Consider the following 20,843-nt stretch of genomic DNA (forward strand, 5'->3'; position numbering starts at 1 on the left):
TCAGTTTGCAAGCGGTGCTTGTTCAACACCGGTGAAATACTGGCTCGCCGCACGCCCTTAAGCTTTGCGTACACGTGCGTATACGCTACAAAGGGGAGATTCCCAGCTCAACGACGCACGTTGTTACCTCTCGCTCAAGGCAACTCTCGGCCTCGGCTCGTAGGTCATCGCCGAGCGGCGCGGCTGATGCTGCGTGCGTCTTTGATGTTAAGCCGTTAAGTGGACGGGCCCCCTGATTACGTCACGTGGCGTTAGGCCAGCGATTCTTGCTGCCTGCGAAACTTTATCGCAAGAAAAAACTAAATTAATTCTTGGCGGCTGTTATTTTTTTTTTCATGTTCTTATCTGCTCTGACGTCTCAGGATCCTATAAGTACGCTGAAGTAAAAAAAATATGGATTCCTTAATGGGCGCTTCCTTTTAAGTGATTGGTAGGTTTGTCGCTGGAGATTGCAGTCTGGTGGGAAGTGGACGTGACTAGATTAAAAAAAAAGATCGAAAATAAAAAACAAGCAACGAGGACTGCGATTCTGCCGCTTAGGCTAAAAAACGCATTGCAGTAGGATGCCTTGCCAAGTCATGTTTTTTTTTTTCATTTGTATCGAAAACGTGACCGGGTAATGAGCGAACGTGAAAGGACATATACTTACGGTAGATCGACTTTATTTGAATACGAATGAAAGATTGTTTCATTTTTAACCGCACACAATTTAGTTTTCCTGACATTGAATCGTTCTCTTTCATATTTTTTTTCTAGGCGCTCATTTTGCGCTTGTTTTCAACGGTGTTTATATAATTTGTCCTAATAAATAACATTTTAGAATATATGGTACGCGTTAAAATTTTTAGAGCGAGCCTGTATATGGCTGCCCCGGCAAATTTTCTGCGTCCGTGCGTCGACACCGTCGATTCGAGAAATAAAAGCTTTCGTTTACAGAGCTAGTGTAATTTTGAGTTTTTGTGTAACAGAATAATGTTTTCTCATATGTTCAAATTACAATCCGATGCTATCATGTCTGCAGGTTGTGTTTAAGTCGTACTTTACAAATCTTATCACGCACCTTACTTTGAGAAATTGAATTAGTTCAATAACGCCCTTGCACCAGGCCGATAGTCCACTAGAATGAGGATATATGCTGCAGTCTTGCACACCAGTCCTGGTACGAGTATCCGTCCTTGATGAGTGGGCGGTCTGTCCGTTGCATCGGTCGCGCAGAGTGGGCCGCGACCGTAATCGACAACGGGGCAAAGACTGTTAAAGAAAATTGACTGCGGCTTAGCTCAGCTAACCCTATATATGCAAAGCGAAAGCTTGGTTTAGCATGATAAAGTCTTGGTTTCACTTGGTTATAGCCTTTTATTTAGCTGTAATTATTATACTTAGGCATACACTCATCGATATAAGCCAGATATAAATTATAAGCCGTCAAGTCCAAGCGTTCGACGAGCCGAACGGCTAGCTCTTCCTTATTCTCCGACGCTATATTCGCGCGCTTGGCATTCCGGACCATCTCCAGTGAAGCAGTTCGCCGGGCGAAAGACGCGTGTCAGACGCCGGTAAGACGCCGCGGGGTGGTCAGACCATGGAGAAAGAAACGCTGCCAGCGGCGGTGGTTGCTAGGCAACAGCTCAGCTCGCGGTGCGGCCACAGCGAAACGGCAAGGATGCTGCCAATGTAGCTTTCCCTACAAAATTGCAGTGACGTTCACTTCGTGAACGATGGTTACGCGCAACCGACGTCGCGGCGTCGAAGCCCCAACGGAGAGGGCGCGAACGAGGTTGTGGACGCTACATTGATATCGACGGTGCGACGCCCTGTGGTGGTGGCGCGTGCGTAACGTCGGCAACAGCTTCGGTGTACATCCACTTTCGCAGGGTGGAATGGAGGCGGAAATTTTATCCTTGCTATCACCGCCCTAGAGCAGTGGGAGACTGCACTACTCAGCTCAGACCCGGACCTCCAACTCCGGGTCGTCCAGATGGCTGAAGATGCCGCCAAAGCGCAAGGCCTGGCCACCGCCTGGGGAAGAAGAGGACGGGCCCTCCCACTTTCCTCCTCCCTAAACCCCATCTCGGACAAAATTAAGTTTGCGAACTACTGCATTGCCCGAACGATGAAACCGGTGCGGCTCTTCTAACTACTTTTTATTGCCGATTCTTCAGCTGTGGGCACGGTTAATATTGCGGTCTTGTAGCAATGTTATTTGTAAGGCTAGTTTTTCAGCGTCATGGGTTTGATGTAGTCAGACTTGACTCAGTGAGGGGGGGGGGCACCGTATACCTTTTCTCCGTCTGGCCACCTTATTTATGTTACTTAACAGCGTTGGTGATCAAGCAATACGCAGACACAGCATGTGACCTCGGTGGTATGTTTACCCTTAAGAAGTTAAAATGATTGACTCGGCCGGAACTATTGCTATAAGCTATGGAGGCTATAGAATAACCTGTAGCGAGCACCATCACCTCCTCATACCGTGAACTGCTTAACATTTATTTATAGCGCTTATCTTGCAGTTGTCAAGGACAACGTTCACATTTGCGACTGTTCCACCTGTGGAGGGAAATGCAAACTGCGGCCGGTTTAATGCTACTGACTGGACCTTCATGTAGCATTTTACCCACTTTAAATAACTATGTACTTCAGCCTAGGTAGGGCGTCATTGATCGTTTGCAGCAGTATATTATGCGTTCCGCATACTCCACGAAAATCGTCCATGTCACAGCTTAGGACCATTATGCCGGCGTAGCCTTCCTTTCTGACAAATTCAACCTGAAAAGAAAAGACACAAGACACAACAGCCAAAGAGAAAACGTTAGGCGTCAGAAAAGAGCAAGAAAATTGTAATAAAAATATCAGGTATTTAGAAAACCAAGAATGAGTGACGCAAGTGTCCTCGAAATTGTGCAAAAGTGCGTGAAAACGTGCAGGTTTCCAGGAAGGAAAACCTTGTGGAGAGCATAAAACTTTATAAATGAGTCATTATGAAGAACCTTTGCCTAAGAACATCATCATTGCAAATACACGTGTGATATCTGAACAATCGGATGCAATTTGAATAAAATTGGTGGCTCCTGAATAACAATTCTATGTTGTTTGTTGGGATTAAATGCTTTGTTTAGGGCCTTGTTATCTTTATGAAAAGCTCGATGAACAACAACAACAACAACAAACAAAAAGAGAGAGTGAATGAGAATGTTCATTTTCTGCGACTACAATAAAAAAAATATATTGAAACAGGTTACAATTGATGTGTAATAAACTCGGCACAAATGATTTCATTTGATATCTTGCCTGAAATAGCTGTTACTGTCACACGAGTTTTAGTCAAGTGCTGTTTTAAAACGAGCTGTATATTCTAAAAATATGCGCATATACACCGGTGTCGTCCCTTTTATAGGCTCTGGTAAGGAAGTAACTTAAGTTCACGAAACTGGGGCATAAGTTTTCACACCGGAGGTAAAATGTTATCATTTTTTAAAAATTGGCACATTTTAGGCAATTTTTAGGCATTTTAGACTCAAGCAGCTGTCCTTGATGTGTGGGCAGGCTGTCCGTTGCATCGGTCGTGCACAGTCTGCTGCGACCGTCTTCTGTAATTGTCTGTAATTTTTGTCTGTAATTTTTAAGTCTGCGAAAGACTTAAAAATTACAGTGACGTTCACGGAGTGAACGTCACAACAACAACAACAACAACAACAACAACAACAACAACAACAACAACAACAACAACAACAACAACAACAACAACAACAACAACAACAACAACAACAACAACAACAACAACAACAACAACAACAACAACAACAACAACAACAACAACAACAACAACAACAACAACAAAAAGAGAGTGAACGAGAATAGGCAAGTAACTTAAGCTGACGAAACTGGGGCATAAGTTTTCACACCGGAGATAAAATTTTTGAAACTTTGTACATTTGCACATTTTAGACTTTTTTCGGAAATAAATTTTGTGTACAAACAGAAAATGTCTCAACAGTCACTGTAGTTTACTTTCTTTCTTTGAAATGCAGCGGATGTATTTAACATCGTTTTCGTGGTTGCGTAATAAGATTATTTTAGCGTTTCATATTTATTTAATTACAGAAAACCCAATGTGAAAGTTCTTAACGGCGTTACTCTATAATTTCAGCGGTATGAACACCTCCACCCTTGCGCGCACGCAAGCAGGAACACGACGACCAACGCATACGGGCGCAAAAGATTTACACGTGTAGACACGCGCCTGTACACGCCCAGACGCCACGCGAACTCAACAGCAAGCACCATAAGCGTTAAATGTTCAACTCTGCGTTACCTTCTTGGAGATGCTTTCTGCGTCTTCGTACCCCACCCAGTCCTGGCCGTTAGTTGCATACGGACACATTCCTTCTGCGTCGAAGCTGCGGCGCCATGTGCCGAACCTTATATTCTTGCAAATCTGAAATGTAAGCTTGCGATTAGACCGATATGATGCCCGGCACGGATAAACGCATTCTGCATAAGTCGCCGTTTTATTCGGGCGAACATCGCCACCAGGAAACCACTTTAAAAGTAAAGCGTTCTTTGTGAACCTTCCCGGACTTTGCCAACTTTGGCTCTGCTGCTGCACTTCTCTGCTTTCTTGCTGAATAGTTCACACTCAGGACAATACCGATGTGACGAACTGGTTTATTTGTAGCCCCATCGGTACTAAACCTGCAGATGTGCTGGTTGCCGGCTCTGTTCTCTACGGAGTTAAGCAATTAAACAATAAACGGTAGCTATATATCTACACCGCAGCAAATATACGCCTTCAAGAGCGATATTATTTTACGAAGGCGAATATTTATATGCCTTATTTTTCTCGGGTGTTTCTATGCCTTATTTTTCTGTGTTGAGTCGGCTTCGTGCCGAACAAGTTGGACCAGCCTCTGAAAGAGGGCAAAAGTAAACTGGGCTGATCCCGAAAATGGCGCTATGAAAAGTGGGCCCATTCTGGAGAAAGTGTGATCCGCGGTCACGTCGATCATGGGGGTCACGTGGGGGGAGTCTCCGCGTCTTGATGATTTGCCGGGCATATGCCCGTAATCGACATGCTGAAAAGCACGTCACATAAGGTAAACAGTTTGACAACATTCCATTATTCGCTTCATTAAAGCTTCGCATTGAAGCCATAGTAGCGCGAAGAGGCACGGAGAAAGGAGAGGACAAGACACCACGGACGTCAACTCACAAATGGTTTATAGGGTCGCCCACAGAAACAGGAAAAGAAAACACGCATTGCGATGTTTAGTACTCTTCTGTACGTGCCGCTCTGCTTATCACCCTTTTTTCACTGCCAGCAAAACGTCGCATTAGCCTACAAGTCTTCACTGCATCGTCATCGTATCCTCTGAGGCCTTGTGAGTTCATGTTTATATGATTACATAAATTGGAAATAGAATACAGTTGAACGTATGTAGCGTCTCCTTGCATAGCACTTAAATGAAAAGTTTCCGCATAAGCTTCGCTTAACGAATAGCCCACCACGTGCGTTAGAACTGCCGCAGTTCTTGCAGTTGTCGTTTCCGGCGGGAAAGTGCAGTTAGCCTAATACACTGGCGGCAGCTGGTGGATTCGCTTGCGTCAGTTCAAATTTGTGCAATGGCGATCCCATTCTCCTGGAGACATAATCCGTTCCTCTGAACGCTTTATCGTGTATACTTAGATACACTTCAAGAATACCAGAAGGGCACAATATATCCGAAGCCCTCTATTACACGGCGTAAGTGCTTACTGTGCAGCTACGGGAAATAAAACCTCATTAGTTAAGTTTATTTCCTTGAGACCGTGACGACTGTCCTCGGTGTACGGGCTGGTGGCAGGATCACGCCGTCATGCGCCGAGTGGGAAGCGTTGTTGCGTTCAATAAACAGTTAATTTCATATTGCTTTCTGAAGCCGAAGGAAATAACTCTACGTTACTTGTATTTGGAGTAACTAAATACGGTTTTATGCTTAGACAATGCCACAAGCATGTTGTGTTTTTTTCTGCATTAAACTTTCGGCTTGTGGCGTAGTAGTTGCGACGCCTGCACGTAAGCCCCACTGTCTCTGGCTTAAACCGAGCTACCGCCATGAACCTTTTATATACCTCATTGAAGTGCTTTCGTGATGTACGTATAGTTAGTGCAGATTTTTGCTTTAGATATTTAGGCACAAACATAACCGTGACGAAATAGGTCTTTAGGGAGGCGATGGAGTCAGCAAAATCTGTACATACACTACAGATATCGTGAGTGTATTTCTATATAAGGGTCCCACCTCGAAGTAGGCGTGTATGTTGTCGCTCATGAGGAAGGCACCCTTTTCCGGCCTGTTGATGAGGTCGATAGGCGCGTGCAGGCCGGCGTTCGCTGGGTCCGCGAGCCTGTACACGCGCCCGTAGAAGGCCACGCCCAGTACCAGCTTCCGTTTCGAGGCTCCGCGTACCAGCAGCGCCTCAAGACCCTCTTCCTGTGCGAAAACATGCAAGAGCTTGCAACGCTTCGCCGAAAGTGTGGCAAACGAGCGGATAAGACTTCCATTCGGTGAATTACGGTGAACCACGGAACGTGCCTTTCACGATGCTGTAGCGCAGCCCATGAAAATCACGTTAAACTGACATCGACGAACTCTTATTCTTCTGTAGCAGTCATGCGGTTGCGTGTACGAGGCATACTCGTCATCGCAGATCAGTCGAAGCACTGAACGCTATAGAGAGTAAAAAATTTGGCGTTATTTGTCATAGCGTGCTCAGTGACCATTCTTTGTCCGCACAAGCAGTGTAGCACTGTTAAGCGCTGAAAATAAATTAACTCTGACTCATTGACACCTTGTTATACCCGTGTCTAGTCGCCTAAGAGTGTGTTCATATATAGCTGTGTTCTACGCTTACCACGTTGAGCTCCGGGACATCGGGTCCGTCGATTCTTCTGGGGTGGAGAGGACTATGAATGTCAGTTCTGACGTTCCAGTATCCTCTAAGGTCGTAACCTATGACATTCATCCAATCAAGATATCTGCAATGTTATCATGAAACAGTGACTCAAACACTGGCCTATTACCGCATGTTATAACCACCCGTGCGCGTATGCACATTACTGGTATTATTATTAATACGCGAAATTGCTCGTACGAGCTTCCAATGTTCCAGTTTCGTTGTAACATCTAAAGATCAGAGAGAACATTGCTAAAGGAAACAAAATCCAATAACTTCGATAACGTGTTTCATATAATGGCGCAGTTCGCTTTTCTTTTGAAAGAGTGGGGTATGGTTGGTTTAAGTGAAAATTCATCAAACCTCAATACTCGCATACGTCCCTAACTTAAACACCATTTCCCGATGATGTGGCTCTGATTAAAATTCCTCTTGAAATAAAACAGCGTGCCAAAACGAGGACGAATAGAATAAGAGACACACACAACAAGCGGCGATAGAAAATTTTGCTGTTTGAGCTTCACTTGTTTACGAAGTTACAAAGAAACACGGTAAGATTTTCTGTTAAAAACATGATTTCGTGCTTCGACAGCAAGCAATATGGCGTCCTCGAACTTTTAGTTTCGGTTTTCGTTGTCGGTTGAACTTGACATAGTATAGGCATTTCTGCAAAGAGTGTCCCACAGTGACGCTAGGCAACACACTATAAAAAGCAAACACAGTGAAACTTTGTTATAGAGAAAATACTTTGTCTGAAAAATATTCGCGTTATCATTATTTGTCATATACGCCTATTGCTATGTTACTGTCTTGCCCTTATTACTATTACTATTACTCTTACTGCGGGTTCTTCAAGGAAATAAAATGATGATGATGATCACCAGTGGTGCATATTTTTGCCGATGCATAAGGTGAAAAAAAATTGTCTAACCACAATAAGGCTATCCAAGTGTGTGCGTTTTATTACAGCCATAATTTGATATTTCTAACAGTGAGGTTCCGAAGTAACGTCGCTTGGGCGTCCAGTAATCGCAACAACGAATCAATCGGCACAGTCTGTGGCCATCGTTCCAGTGTCTCGCTCGTTTAGTGCACCTTTACATTAAGAGATGTGGATATCTGAGCATTGCTTGGGTGTTCGGCCAAGCCGCACTGTACTTTTGATGGTAAAGTGCACCGAATATTACTTCATCGCAATTGTGCCTACCTGACACTGTGGCCATCGTTAGGGGTTCACTTAAGCGCTACATAACTTCTTCAAATATGTAAAAATGATTTGTACGCATGCCATTTCAACGTAGTTTGACACCGTGCCACTGTCAACGACGCTATAATTATTTATCGTCAGCGAAGACGTCCCCTGCTTTCGTCTAACAATAAGCAATGGTTGGCTGTAACACAGTTTGCTAGGAAGCAGCCATTTCGTAGATTACTTTCAATGGGTCACAACTTACTAATGTATGTTAAGCGGCGCTATTTGGTCATTAAAGTACGGTAAGTCTTTACATATCTGGCTTTATTAACAAAGGCTTGCCCTTGCTTTCCCCGCGCACCACCGCTATTGGTTAAAGCAAGGGCAGGCGCCAGCGTGATGTTGCTCTAGCCGTCACTAGCAGCAGCCACTGAGGTTGCATATTTCCCGACAAACTTAAAGAACTGTCGGCCAGCTGGCGCATTTCTAATAAATGAATGGGCAAATGGAAATATCGACAGGCAGGGAAAGTACGTAGGGTCTGCTACTAACTGCTTAGTTTAGTTTCAGAAGACCCACAACGTGAGGCGCCGTCGAGGCCTAAAGCAACACCGTCTACTGAGCGTTAGTTCATAGTGTCAAGGGGTAATTACCATGTGAAAAACAAAAAAGGTCAGGCGTTCTGAACAGTGGAACTTGAGTTTCCTTGTAACTAAACAGACAAACAGAACAGGGGTGGTACACATAGAAGCAGAGATCTGTGCCCTTGAGTCGGTGCCCTGCACTGTTTCTCTGTATTGTTACAACATGTGCCAACTAGCCCAGGTCATTTGTGCTTGTTTAGCTCCCGATGTTAGGAAGACCCAATACTTACTGTAGCTGCGTTCAAGGACAAAGGCCCACACGAGAGAAAGTGCTTAGAGTTGTGTGAATACGCACAACCCAGCCCACATATTTCGAGTGGTTAATTATGAATGATAATTTCTACGGGTTACTTATGCATCTTCTTTACGATGAATGCCTGTACGCATTTACTTATCTGTAATGTGCTATGCGGTAACCCATCAGGTGAAGAAGAAAAACGACGCACAATCAGCGTACCTGTCGATTGCCTGTATGTCGTATCCGTCATCCAGTACGTTCTGGTTAATGGGAACGCCAGCCGTAAGCAGAAGCTTGCGCTCTTTGAAGGCAGCGTATAATTCCTGCGCGGGAAGTAGTCTTTATGCAGCAAACACCAGTGCACACTTTTGAGCTCGCATTTAATGAAGAAATACGCGCGCAAAGGCAGGGCCGAATTCTCAAATAAACAGGCGCCAAATTCACAAGGCTTTTTGTTCGTAAGTATTCTTTGCAGTTGGTCGGATGTCCTCACTAATATTATGTCCAACATCAGCATTGGCTGAAATTTGCTCTTACGAACACTTATAGCGCAATAGATTTTTTTGTGAATGAGGGCCCTGGGGCGAGATTCACAAATAAGCAGGGGCCGAATTCACAAAGCATTTAGTTAGGAAGTGCTCTTTGCCATTGCCTGGCCGCCTTCGCTAATGATATGTCCAGCATCAGGATTGGCTGAAATTCGTCCCTACGAATAATTCTAGCGTAAGAGCTTATTGTGAATACATGCCCTGAACCCGTATTCACAATGAAGTTCTTACGCAAGAATTGTTCGCCTAATCAGATGTCGGACATACTATTATCGATCGAAGACAGCCAGCCAGTTGCAAACACTAACAACGAAGTGATTTGTGAATTTGGGCCCAGAGCCCGTATTCACAAATAAGCTATTACGCTAGGATTGCTCGTAAGGGCAAAGTCTAGCTAATTTTGGCACTGAACAGATTATTAGTGAAGGCGACAAATCAATGCCATAGAGCACTTACGACCGAAAAGCTTTGTGAATTAGGGCCCTGGTTATTTTCCCAAGGACTCAAAACGTCAAAGCTCATCATAGCAGGCATTATTCTTTTTTTACTGAGATGTGGAGCTTGCACTAACAGGGCTGTCATGGATTATCAGGGTGTTATTTATTATCAAACGTTTTTCATCCATAGGTGGTGGGGAGCACAAGCTGATATGCAATGTTAATGTGAGGTGCGCGATGTAACTGGGCAAAAGTGTGAGTATAAAAGCACCAGGTTGTTGTCGTGTGGAGTTATAATCTCAAGCACTATGCAGGTAATAAAAACCACATTGTGCTGGTAATGTAGGCTTAGGCATGTGTAACTTAACTTGCCGTTGACGCTCCTGGTTCACCGCTTTATGTAGGTAAAGCGTGGTTATTTTTACTGCACATACACGTCCTTAGATACTGTTTCTTTATGGTCTAATGGCGCACTATGTAAGTGAACCCTTTAGGTTCCTTCGGCTAACTTGCCTTGCTTCATGCGATGAATGAAACGTGTTGACTGTCTGACCTTCAAGAGTCTGACGAAGTTGATCTTGTCTCTCTTTTTTCCGCCTCTGTCAACCATTCCAGGAAAAAGCCAGAAAACGTCAAGGCCGTCCAAGCCGTTGCTCACGAGCTTTTGGACGGCGTCGTTGATGAATTTTCTTCGCCGGGTCATCGTAGTAGCCATGGCCGATATGACTTGGGTTTGGTTGCTCCACCCTCCGATTGAAAGGAGCGTCTTCAATCGCGGGAACTTGGTCTTCAGCTGAGCAAACTCTGCAAAGTTGACTAAAAGATAAAGCAAGTTTTTAGCGCGAGCTCTGCGTGAACTTATTACCGAAGAAAATGTGAATGTGAGCAATGTGCTAGATCAGAAATATTATGCTGGTTTTCTTTTTTATGTTGGTCGTTGCACTGTGAAAGCAAGTGGTAGCTCACTGATGTGGTGATGTGTCTGATGACCTATGACTAGGGTTATTTATGCAGAGCAGAAATCGCTTTACAGGTGAATGATGCTTGCTGAATAATGCACTGTTTATTTTCTTTGATACTGCTAAAAATGGTGTCAAAACTTGTATTTTGTATGTATTTTTTTATTCAAAGTGTTTTCGTCATGCGTTGTAAGTGTCCTCAGCCTCGTGAAGCTGTTTGTAGCGCAGCTCTTATTTGATGGTGCCCACGAAAATGACTTTTCAAGCTACGGAAACAAAGTTGAGTTAAGTAAATTAAAAAAAATTAAATTCGATAGGCATGCTTGTAATTAGCGTGTGTGCATGACGCCCGGTAGCTACAGGTGTGCATTCGGTTAACGTGTCTCTTACGTTTGAAGCAAAGAAGATAAAATATGGTGAATCATTTTTCATTGCTGCTTTGTGTAGTTAGTTCACGCTCATATTATTTCTTCATCTCCGTTTATGATTCATTGGGGTAGTATTCTAACAAAACGACACTGCACTTTAAGATCCCATGGACATTGTTTTTCTTTCTTTGAAGACATTTTCTTATGTGCTTGGCACGTTACAACCTCTTAACCATGAGATGTGGTTAGCAGGGTGGTTTCTATGATAATAAGAAATAGTATCAGCACCATAAAATATTAGCTGAAACATAGCGCGCTTGTTCTCTACAGTTACTTTCTTCTTATTTTGCAATATACACATCCAGTACATGTCCCTATGGCTTACGAGAGTATGCCACTAGAAAGTGTGAGGAGCACTTTATATGCAATGGTGTCGGCGTAGGCGTAGCTACTTTTAAGTCTTACTTATCTTTGTTGTCGTAGATACTACAAATCGTAATGAGATACGGCACTGTAACTCTGCTACTGTTTCCCGCAGAGATGTTTATGACGTCTTACTCGTGGGGTCCAGCTTGAGAGTCCAAGTCGTCCCGTTCAACTCGATGTAAGCCAGGTTCACGTGGCTGCACAGGTTCCCGGGTATGTCTTCCATTCCATAGTTCATGGGATAAGGACGGAAAGCCTGGCCTTTCTCGTAGTAGCACACCACGGGGACAATTCGCCCGTGGCTAAAGTTTTCAATGAAGACGGCCCCTTGAACCATGCGATGAAATGATCCTGATTAAAATTGCTCCCGATCATAATGACAGTGCTTTTATCAGTTGAAACTACGTTTATTCTTACCTGAAGGACGGAAGATCCCCATCAGCAAGACGCAAAATGCCGTAACCCAAGTTTTCAGATAGCCTATACGCACGGGACAGCAGAAAAAAAAAATAAAGCAGATTTTAAACGACATGCAAAAAAAAATACCGAGCAAGGTATTATTGTTATACACATAGGTTGGTTGAATAAGTGGGCACTCACTCGCATACAATCACACACAATCACCAATATTTTTCTCAGGATACGCACTCGCTCGCGCTCACACTGAAAAACTCGCACTGTTTACTCACACTCACCGGTACTCACTCAAGTTGAGACTTCCAAATTGCGAGGTTATGCGTGGTTGTTATAAAAAAATTAAGGCAGAGCTCGCCTCACGATTACTGTCGAGTGTATAATGCGATGAGCATTCGACCAATGTAGCGACACACCATATTTCTGACGTCACGTTTACTTAATGAAAATCTGTAGTTGTCATTCTGAGACTTCCGTTTGTATCGTCTGTGGTATGCGACATACTGCTGTATCGTCTTATTTTGGTATGGCGCTCTCTTGCCAAGGTCGTCTCCAAGCACGGCAGGATGATGACGACTGTATGAAGCCGACGCAGTGTAGACGATGGAGGAATGGCCACGAAGGAACGATGTCTATGGAACGACAAGTGCGCTATGACGACTACGGGACGATGACAATGAGATGAAGATTCTTAAACGATGACGATGGCATAACGGCGACATTCGCGATGACGGCGTGAGGACGATGAGACGACGATCACGAGTGTATGACGATGATGGCGTGGAGCGACCACGACGACATCCCGACGGCGATGTGACGACGAATGCCTGACGACTGTATGACAGCGATCGCAAGACGACGATGCAACGGCCCCGCTTGACATCACGACCACGAACAATATCTAGGGGCCCAAGCTGGCAGGCAACTTGAGCCACTGTGTTGGCGTAACAGGATATATATAATGACAGATAGATAGATAAATAAATAGAAAGGTGGGTGGATAGATAAAGACATAGATACGGTCAAAACGTCTGATGTAGGCACATAATGCTAAACGCATTAAAATGCAAATAATAATGCTTGGTAAACGTTCATGACGACTTTCCTTCCACAATGGTGCAAGACGTAGTTGCCAAGTGATGCAACAGTGTGTGTGTAAAAACTTTTTATTTACAAAAGTCCCGAGGCTCGACTATTTCAAGTCGAGGCGGGCCGCTCCCACGATGGTACCGTTAGGCCCAGCCCTTCAGCAACATCGTGGGTCCTCTGGACAGCCCGTAGCTGATCTTGAAAAGATGAACTCTCTAGCATCTTCTTCCAATGAAGCCATTCTTTTTCAGGGTTGGTGAGAGTCGGGGCATCCCGCGAGCATGTGTCCGATCCCAATGATGCCATTACACGCATGACAATCTTTCTTGACCTCCCTTTCTGGATACATTTTATCAAGGTGGTACGGCGTGGGATAGTTCCTGTTTGTAATAGTCTCATTGAAACTGCTGAGCCCTGTTCAGCTTTGAATGTGGCAATGGAAATTGTCTGCGTCCTAGATAGTAGTGTTTAGTAACCTCGTTTATGTATTAATAAATGATCTCTAAATTCCCGGCCTGGTGGTGGATGGCTCGGTTGTGACTGTAACGGCTAGCAAGTCCTCGTGCCAAGTCATGAGTAACCTCATTGAGGTTAGCCCGGGCCTCGTCCACTTCTCCCATATGCGCAGGAAACCATTGGATTTCAGTTCTCATACTCATAGTGTTTTCAATAAGTTTAGCTGCAACCGCGGCCACGTAGCCTCTATCGAAACCCTTTATAGCAGCTTTGGAATCGCTGTAAATAAAAGTCCATTTATTGTTCCTGATGGCTAGAGCAATTGCCACTTGCTCCGCCACCATGGAATCTTTGGTAAATACAGTGATGGCATCTTGCACCTTCCCTTGAATGTTTGCTACTACGGCAGTATATGCTTCTTTCCCTGTCACCCAGGCAGCATCTACGAAAGCCGCCTGTTGATTCTGCTGTTGTATCTCCCGCAAGAGTGCTTTAGCTCTTGCCTTTCTCCTTAAACAGTAAGTAATATAAGAACAACTTTGCGCCTTTAACTACCCACTCTAATAAAACTCAAATTGAGGCCTAATCAGCATTCGCGTCGTACCGGTATGCAACTTATATCACTTATATCATGCTAGAAATCAGGCTTTTACTTTTTTTGAGGGTCACCTCTGAATGAAATTCTCATCGGTATTTATGGGAATTTGGGGACGATTTCAAAAAGGTTGTCTTTTCTAAGGGTTCTGGGGCATTGGCGGATCACGTTCAGTAATGAAGTGTCCAGCATCAGTACGGGCGGCAATTTTCCCTTACGAACAATTGGAACCTCAGAGTTTTTGTAAATACGTGCCTCGGTTAACACCTTGGAGTGATGAACCAGCTCCCTATGCAGTGTGGCATAATTAGGGTATTCGATGAGTAACTTGTCGCCATTAGTTTTTCATACGCATTCTCAAGCTAATGATCGGAGCTTGTAACTAACAGATGTACCACTAACTGCCTAGTAACTTTGGATGACATAAGGTAGATGGTTCAAAAAAAGTGCTGTGGCAGAACAGTGGTGAATGCACTTGCATGGAAAAGGCACAACACTCAAATCCCACCATTAAAAAATAATAACGAATACAGCCTTTAGCAGCGTTGGTGGTAATTTGCAGGTCTTAAAGAGAAATTAGACGTTTTGAGTCCACTGTGGATACCTTCACCATTTACAAATCACTGCTCTAATTTCCCATGTATTGGCGAGTGGTGTGTATTAAAGATGTTTTCGTTCTGTGGATGGAAATGGCGAGATGTGGCATTGGGGCGTCCTTGACATGCGATAACAATAGTGACGTTGTCGTAGTGGTCACTCATAGTCTTACTGCAATCAAGCATTTTTGTCAGTATAAATATCCCGAAAACCTCCGCAAAACTGAACTCCGGCAGTTCAGAAAATCGTTTATAAAAATATCATTTAGGTACCCCTTTAGCACGACTAATAGAACAATTTGACGGAAAGCTGCGAGTGATTAGCTTCGAATTGAACTGCCATATCAAGCGATTTAGAAAACTAGTGATCCGTGGTGACAAACTGACTCTTAGTGAACAAGTCCGCCGTAAAACCATGACAATAAAAGGAAATTATACCTTTTTTCGTTTGGAAATGATACAATGGTTGTTGGTGATAATCTGATGTAGAAGTTTACAAGAGACGCCAAATAATGACAAATTGCGGCAAGCCGCGCACCTGCGGCAAATTGTCTTTTCGTGCTGTTTCATTTCCCTTTTATTTCTTAATATTTTTGCATGCAAATTAAACATAATAGATAGTTTCCCCTATGCCTTCCGCGGCTTTGTTGTCTGTCTGCTCCGTGTGGTTGTAATCATAAATAAAAGAGTCCTTTAGTTTTCTTTGGTCTTATACACTGCACGTGCGTCTACTTAACCTCACTGTTGTGTGTTTTACGGATTCAGCATATATGCAGGGAAATGTATTTTACGTCCTATAGGCATAAGCTGGTGATGCAGTTTTAAAATTCAGCAACATGCAAAAGATGGCTTCGTACGTAACGAAATAGGGTGACAGGACTGAAACATATTCTTCTTAATTTTCCTTCGCTGCACCGCGGTTTACGGGCCTGTATGAAGAGCCGGAGTCTGTAATTTGTCTGTTATTTCTGTCACATCATTGATTGACCAGAGGTCACTAAAAATTAGGTTGGTGCATTTGAGGCGATGAATTTCTAAAACAGTTATGGCTCAGCATCGTGGTAGTTATCTTCTTTACTCCTGCAATTTAAAGGATAGGTGCATTGTATATACACCACAAAGTAGGGAGGGTGCAAACGTGACGTCATGTGTGGAATCCACATTATGTGATTTTTTTTTCTGGCGAAATGCAACCGAGTTTTAGCACAGAAGTTCAGGATTAGATAATTTGTTTACTAGCCATTACTGGTTCATAATGATGTGTGCGTAGGCTATTACTACAACTGTTCTGTGTTAAACACGAATGATAACATGGATCACAGGGTGGTAAAAAACAAGCTTCGAGCTTCCACATTGATGGGTTTGCAGTTAGGAAACTTCGACATATTGTTTAGCACCGTACACACTTTCCAGATAAAAACTGGGTAGCCACTATTGCTGTTGTGAGTACCCAACTAAGTTATATTTTCTGTGGTTGAGAAATGCCTGAAGCAGATGTTATTAAGACAAAAACTGTTTTTAATATTATGAGGTTTGAAAACATATATACACATAAACAGAGAGGAAAAGGGGGGCAGGAGCAGGCAGTGAGTGCCACCGGAAGGGGCACCACGCCCACCTGCTCTACAGGAAAGAAAGGCCGGAAGACCGGCCATAGACCGGAAGGCAAGGGGGCATCACAAATAATAAAGGCTAAAGCAAAACAACGACAATGCATCGCACGCGTAATGCGAAGACATGGGTTCGTTCCCCACCTGCGGACAGTTGTTTTTTCATCCATTTTCATTTTCAATAATTTATCATTTCTTTAATTCAATTATTAAGTGCAAGTAATTTCCCCTATGTAGTCCTTGGTGTTATTGTTTGTTGGCTTCTTATGATATGCTTATATATATATATATATATATATATATATATATATATATATATATATACACGTGGTTCTTGAGCCAATCACACCAAGAATGTTTCGCGTTACATACATGTCACCTGGTGTTGAGTGTGCCTGTCTTCTTCCTTTTTTTTAACTTCTAGGTGTTTCCATGTTCACTGCAGGAGAACACTCGGTTAATAGTATCCACTAGTTTGTGTCAACTATTTTTTTAGCGCGCGTTTATCTGTGTGTTCGCAAAATTACATTGGCCACTGTACTTTTATGTTGCTGTTGGTTGCATTTCATTTGAGTTTCACAGAAAGTTAAACGGGAGACGTTCGTAGCCTGATTTCATGAGATGATGGTTCAGCAACTTTTACTCTGCGTAAAAAAGCTTCAACAATGCAAAAGACGCTGCCGTCAAATTAACTCTTGTTTGTACCTGAAGGTCCGGGACATGATTAAATAACAAGAAACGACTTATAGCCATGCAGGTGCTAACGCCAAACACTGACCAGCAGTTGTAATTTCCTCACTTACCTTGGCAATTGACAGAGTTATACCGCAGTCACACGCTCGCTTTCAATCACCACTGAAACTAATGGCTACTAAAATGCACGTGCCTAATTGGTTCCTTTGCTTTAGCACGCGGATTTTAATGATGTTTGTTTTCTATGGTTATTGAAAGACAGCGTGCGACTGACTGATTGATTGATTGATTGCTTTATTTGCTCCGTAACAGTACAGCGTAACAGGAGGCGGAGGGAAAAGCCGTTCAAATGACGGCTTGACGGATCCTTCACCACCTTTGCCAATAGTGACACCGGCTAATCGACATCCCAATATCACGAGAATTGTTTTTTAAAGTGGCACAGTGTTTTAAATAAGGACTAAGCCAGAAAAGAAAGCCGAAAATGTAGCTTATACAACAAAGAAAATCCTATGCTTAGATAACACTACACTCCTACACTTCGATACTGCGACATTATATATGGACAATTTATAAATGACAAGGAAATAAATGCATATCGCAATTTTCCCAAACTGTCCATGGCTTCTGATGAGCATCACAGTGTACGTAGTTGGCAGAACTTAGAGAAAAAATAACGAAACACTTACTATTATTGGTTTGCGGCTCCATTGCTGTGGATGCCTTTCTTTCCGATTTCGTAGCGTCTTTGACTGCTCTATTTATCGGAAGGGCGTATTGTTTCGATCGAGCGCCTCCGTTGCTGGCACCCAGGACTAACTTGCATCCTTTTCGATGGAGCTCGAGATTCGTCAAGTTCCGCCCTTAGGCGGAAAGCCTCATACGCACGCGTTGCGAACGTCATTGTGGTCGTCGGGGAGGATGTTACATCAACGATATTTTGTCGTTCGATATTTTGAGTTTCTTGGAAATAGTAAGATAAAAAGACAGAGATAGTCGGTTATACTGATGCATTAAAGAAGTGCTTTTCCTTGACGCTTCTTCTACAAGCGTCTACCATCCTTGCTTAAAAAGCCCCACATGGCGATACGTCTCGCGGGAGGTAGTGTGCTATATCTTACAAAAAAAGAAAATTCTAGGGCAAGATGTAAGGTTCCTGCTCTCGAAGTATATATCTTTTTTCATTTGCATGTGCCTTGCGCCAATTTCAGGTGCACTTTTCTAAACGAGCATAGTAAATTGCTTTATTGCAGATGTAAATGAATCATGTTTCCGTGTGAAGCCATGCGGTGACGTAACACTTGGTTTAAAGGCAACTGGCACTTAGCGCCGGTAATCGTCTGGATAGTCGCAACCTTCAGCGCTGGCCGAAAAGGCACAATTTCACGGAGAAAAATGGCTTAGCCGTTTCTGACTCTGATATGTTTAGTCGAGTTGATTTATCTAACCACATTAGTACGTACCAGAATGTACATGCGTGGCAAAAGACAAGGGGGCAAAGCCTGTGTTACGGCAGCTTGACTAGCCCCACTGCCGCATAAAACGAAGGCAGCAGAAGGCAACCATACAGTAATGCTAACAAAGCACCCTCCTCAAAGTACACAGTATGCACAAACTAAAACCAATATACAATAAAGGCACCTCCACAGGGAGGGGTGGTGGAAACAGCACATGCAACATTCAGCACATCATTTGCAATATACTACTTTGCGTCAAGCACTAGATATATTTTCAATCGTTATTTTAATGCGGTTAATTATGTTCGGGAGAGAAGCGCTTGAATTGAAAACCATGACTGGTATGCGGCCGCAAAATATGCCATTGATTATGTTGGACGAGAGCAGCAGTTTGTCAAGCAACGCAAAGTATACTTTGTGTGGATAAAAAGGCTAGTTGCCTATAGATACTGCGTCGATACACGGTATCATTCCGCAATCCCTCCGCTCCCTTCGATATATATTGTTCGGAAACGCACTCTATCCGTAACCGTAAGGACGATATCCTTTTGCGTTTCGATGTTCAACCAAAGTCAAAGACCGCTTATCTCAGGTAAAGATAATTTGTTTTGGCTCTATCGGAGAGATTTCTTTACTTAATTCTTCATTATATGAAGGGGAATCACCGGCGGAAAATCCTAGAGACGTGTTATCCCAGACTTGCTTAAAAAGCAAGACAAAGGATAGATACCGAAACAAGAACAAAAAATTCAGAGCCCTTCCCCTGTCGAGAAAATGGGGGTAAGCGAAGCTTGTGGCAAGACGACACTGTCGCAGGCGTTCCTCTTCGTTTGCTCTAAACTCAGGGTCGGTGGCCCTTCGCTTACGTTTGGCCTCAGCATCGCGCTCCCGCAACTCGGGGTCCGCGGCTCTTCGCTGACGTTTCGCCAGGGCTTCGGAAGCCCTCACGCTAGAATCGGACAACAAGCTTCGCTTAGCGCCATTTTCTCGGCAGGGGAAGGGCTGGTGATTTTGTCTCTTTGGGTCTCACGTGTGACAAGGGTAGTTCAAGGGCGCGTTACAGGTATCCGAGCCCACATCTTGGACCCTTTCTGCACTATCACCAGGATCGGCCCACTTTTCAGCGTGACACCACCACCACGACCAGCACCACCACCACCACCAACAACACCACCACCACCGCCGAAACTTGTGAGTCTATAAGGAATCGCTTAAAAATATTGCGCTGCAACCCACGCTGTGAAGGTGCTTGGCCAGCGAACCTGGGGTATCACCTGATCCGATAGACGAATCTGACCTAGCCTAGAACTGGGTCCTGCCGAGCCTGAGCACGACACCGTTGTTCACATTGGCGTTGCTGTTACTTTAGTCGCACATCGTATTCGCGCTGCTCTTTAGGCGCCCTAACTGTGCGTGGCTTGCTTTGGGCACGAACCGCTACGTCCTGCCTACCCTGATCACGACGCCGTTGTGAATATTGACGTTGCTGTTCCCGTCTCCGCTCATCATAATCACGCTGCTCTTCGGGAGTCATAACTATGCGTGGCCTTTCCATAGCGCTATCACAACACAAGTGAAATCAGTCGCTAGGCGGGTTCTTTTTTTACATGTGAAAGTGTAGTGAGGTGACTCTGCTTCATAAGGGCAGTTGCCTCTTCCGGGCAACGGTAGCTTATGCAACCGTAATCTTCTTCGGGAAACGCTTTTGGCGAACGCGATGCGCGACAGCGAGTTTCCCGGTTCTTTTACAGCGTAAGCTGTTATGGGCTCATTCCAATAGCCGTTTCTGGTCGCGATGATGCCGCCGCCGCCGCGCCGTAGACGCTATCGCCGCAAATGCGAAAAAAAGTACCCGCTTTCCGCCGGGATCGAGCCCAGGCCCGCTGCGTGGGAGTCGGATACTTTACCACTGAGCCACTCGAGCGCTTGCTATCACGTAGAAGAAAAATTTCCTGTATACGCGCCCTGCGCCTGCGCGCATAGGCAGGCCGACCCGAGCCTCTGCCAGTATGGTGGCGCCATCTAGTTAACGTGCCTGCAACCGCCGCGTGCGACGAGATGCGATTCAGACGCGATGCGATTCAGACGAGGGGCGCAGTCAACGCTATCCCGATGTTAGATGTGCGCCACGTATTCTGGGTACCTCTTCGGTACACGTCATGGCGTCTCCTCGCAAGGTACCAAC

At 44.3% G+C, this 20,843-nt stretch overlaps 1 protein-coding gene across 1 annotated transcript in view; it reads right to left on the minus strand.

The window, feature by feature from the left end:
• Positions 1 to 2,607: 2,607 nt before the first annotated feature.
• Positions 2,608 to 20,843, minus strand: part of LOC119440492 (probable chitinase 10) — a 160,746-nt gene continuing 142,510 nt past the window's right edge. The window contains 9 exon segments of the mRNA XM_049662940.1: positions 2,608 to 2,769; positions 4,316 to 4,438; positions 6,282 to 6,473; positions 6,895 to 7,018; positions 9,230 to 9,333; positions 10,549 to 10,811; positions 11,881 to 12,075; positions 12,166 to 12,228; positions 17,891 to 18,064. Of these exon segments, the coding sequence (XP_049518897.1) occupies positions 2,623 to 2,769; positions 4,316 to 4,438; positions 6,282 to 6,473; positions 6,895 to 7,018; positions 9,230 to 9,333; positions 10,549 to 10,811; positions 11,881 to 12,075; positions 12,166 to 12,228; positions 17,891 to 18,064 (1,385 nt within the window). The 3' untranslated portion in view covers positions 2,608 to 2,622.

Source organism: Dermacentor silvarum, chromosome 2, assembly GCF_013339745.2.
Source record: "Dermacentor silvarum isolate Dsil-2018 chromosome 2, BIME_Dsil_1.4, whole genome shotgun sequence".
NCBI lineage: Eukaryota > Metazoa > Arthropoda > Arachnida > Ixodida > Ixodidae > Dermacentor > Dermacentor silvarum.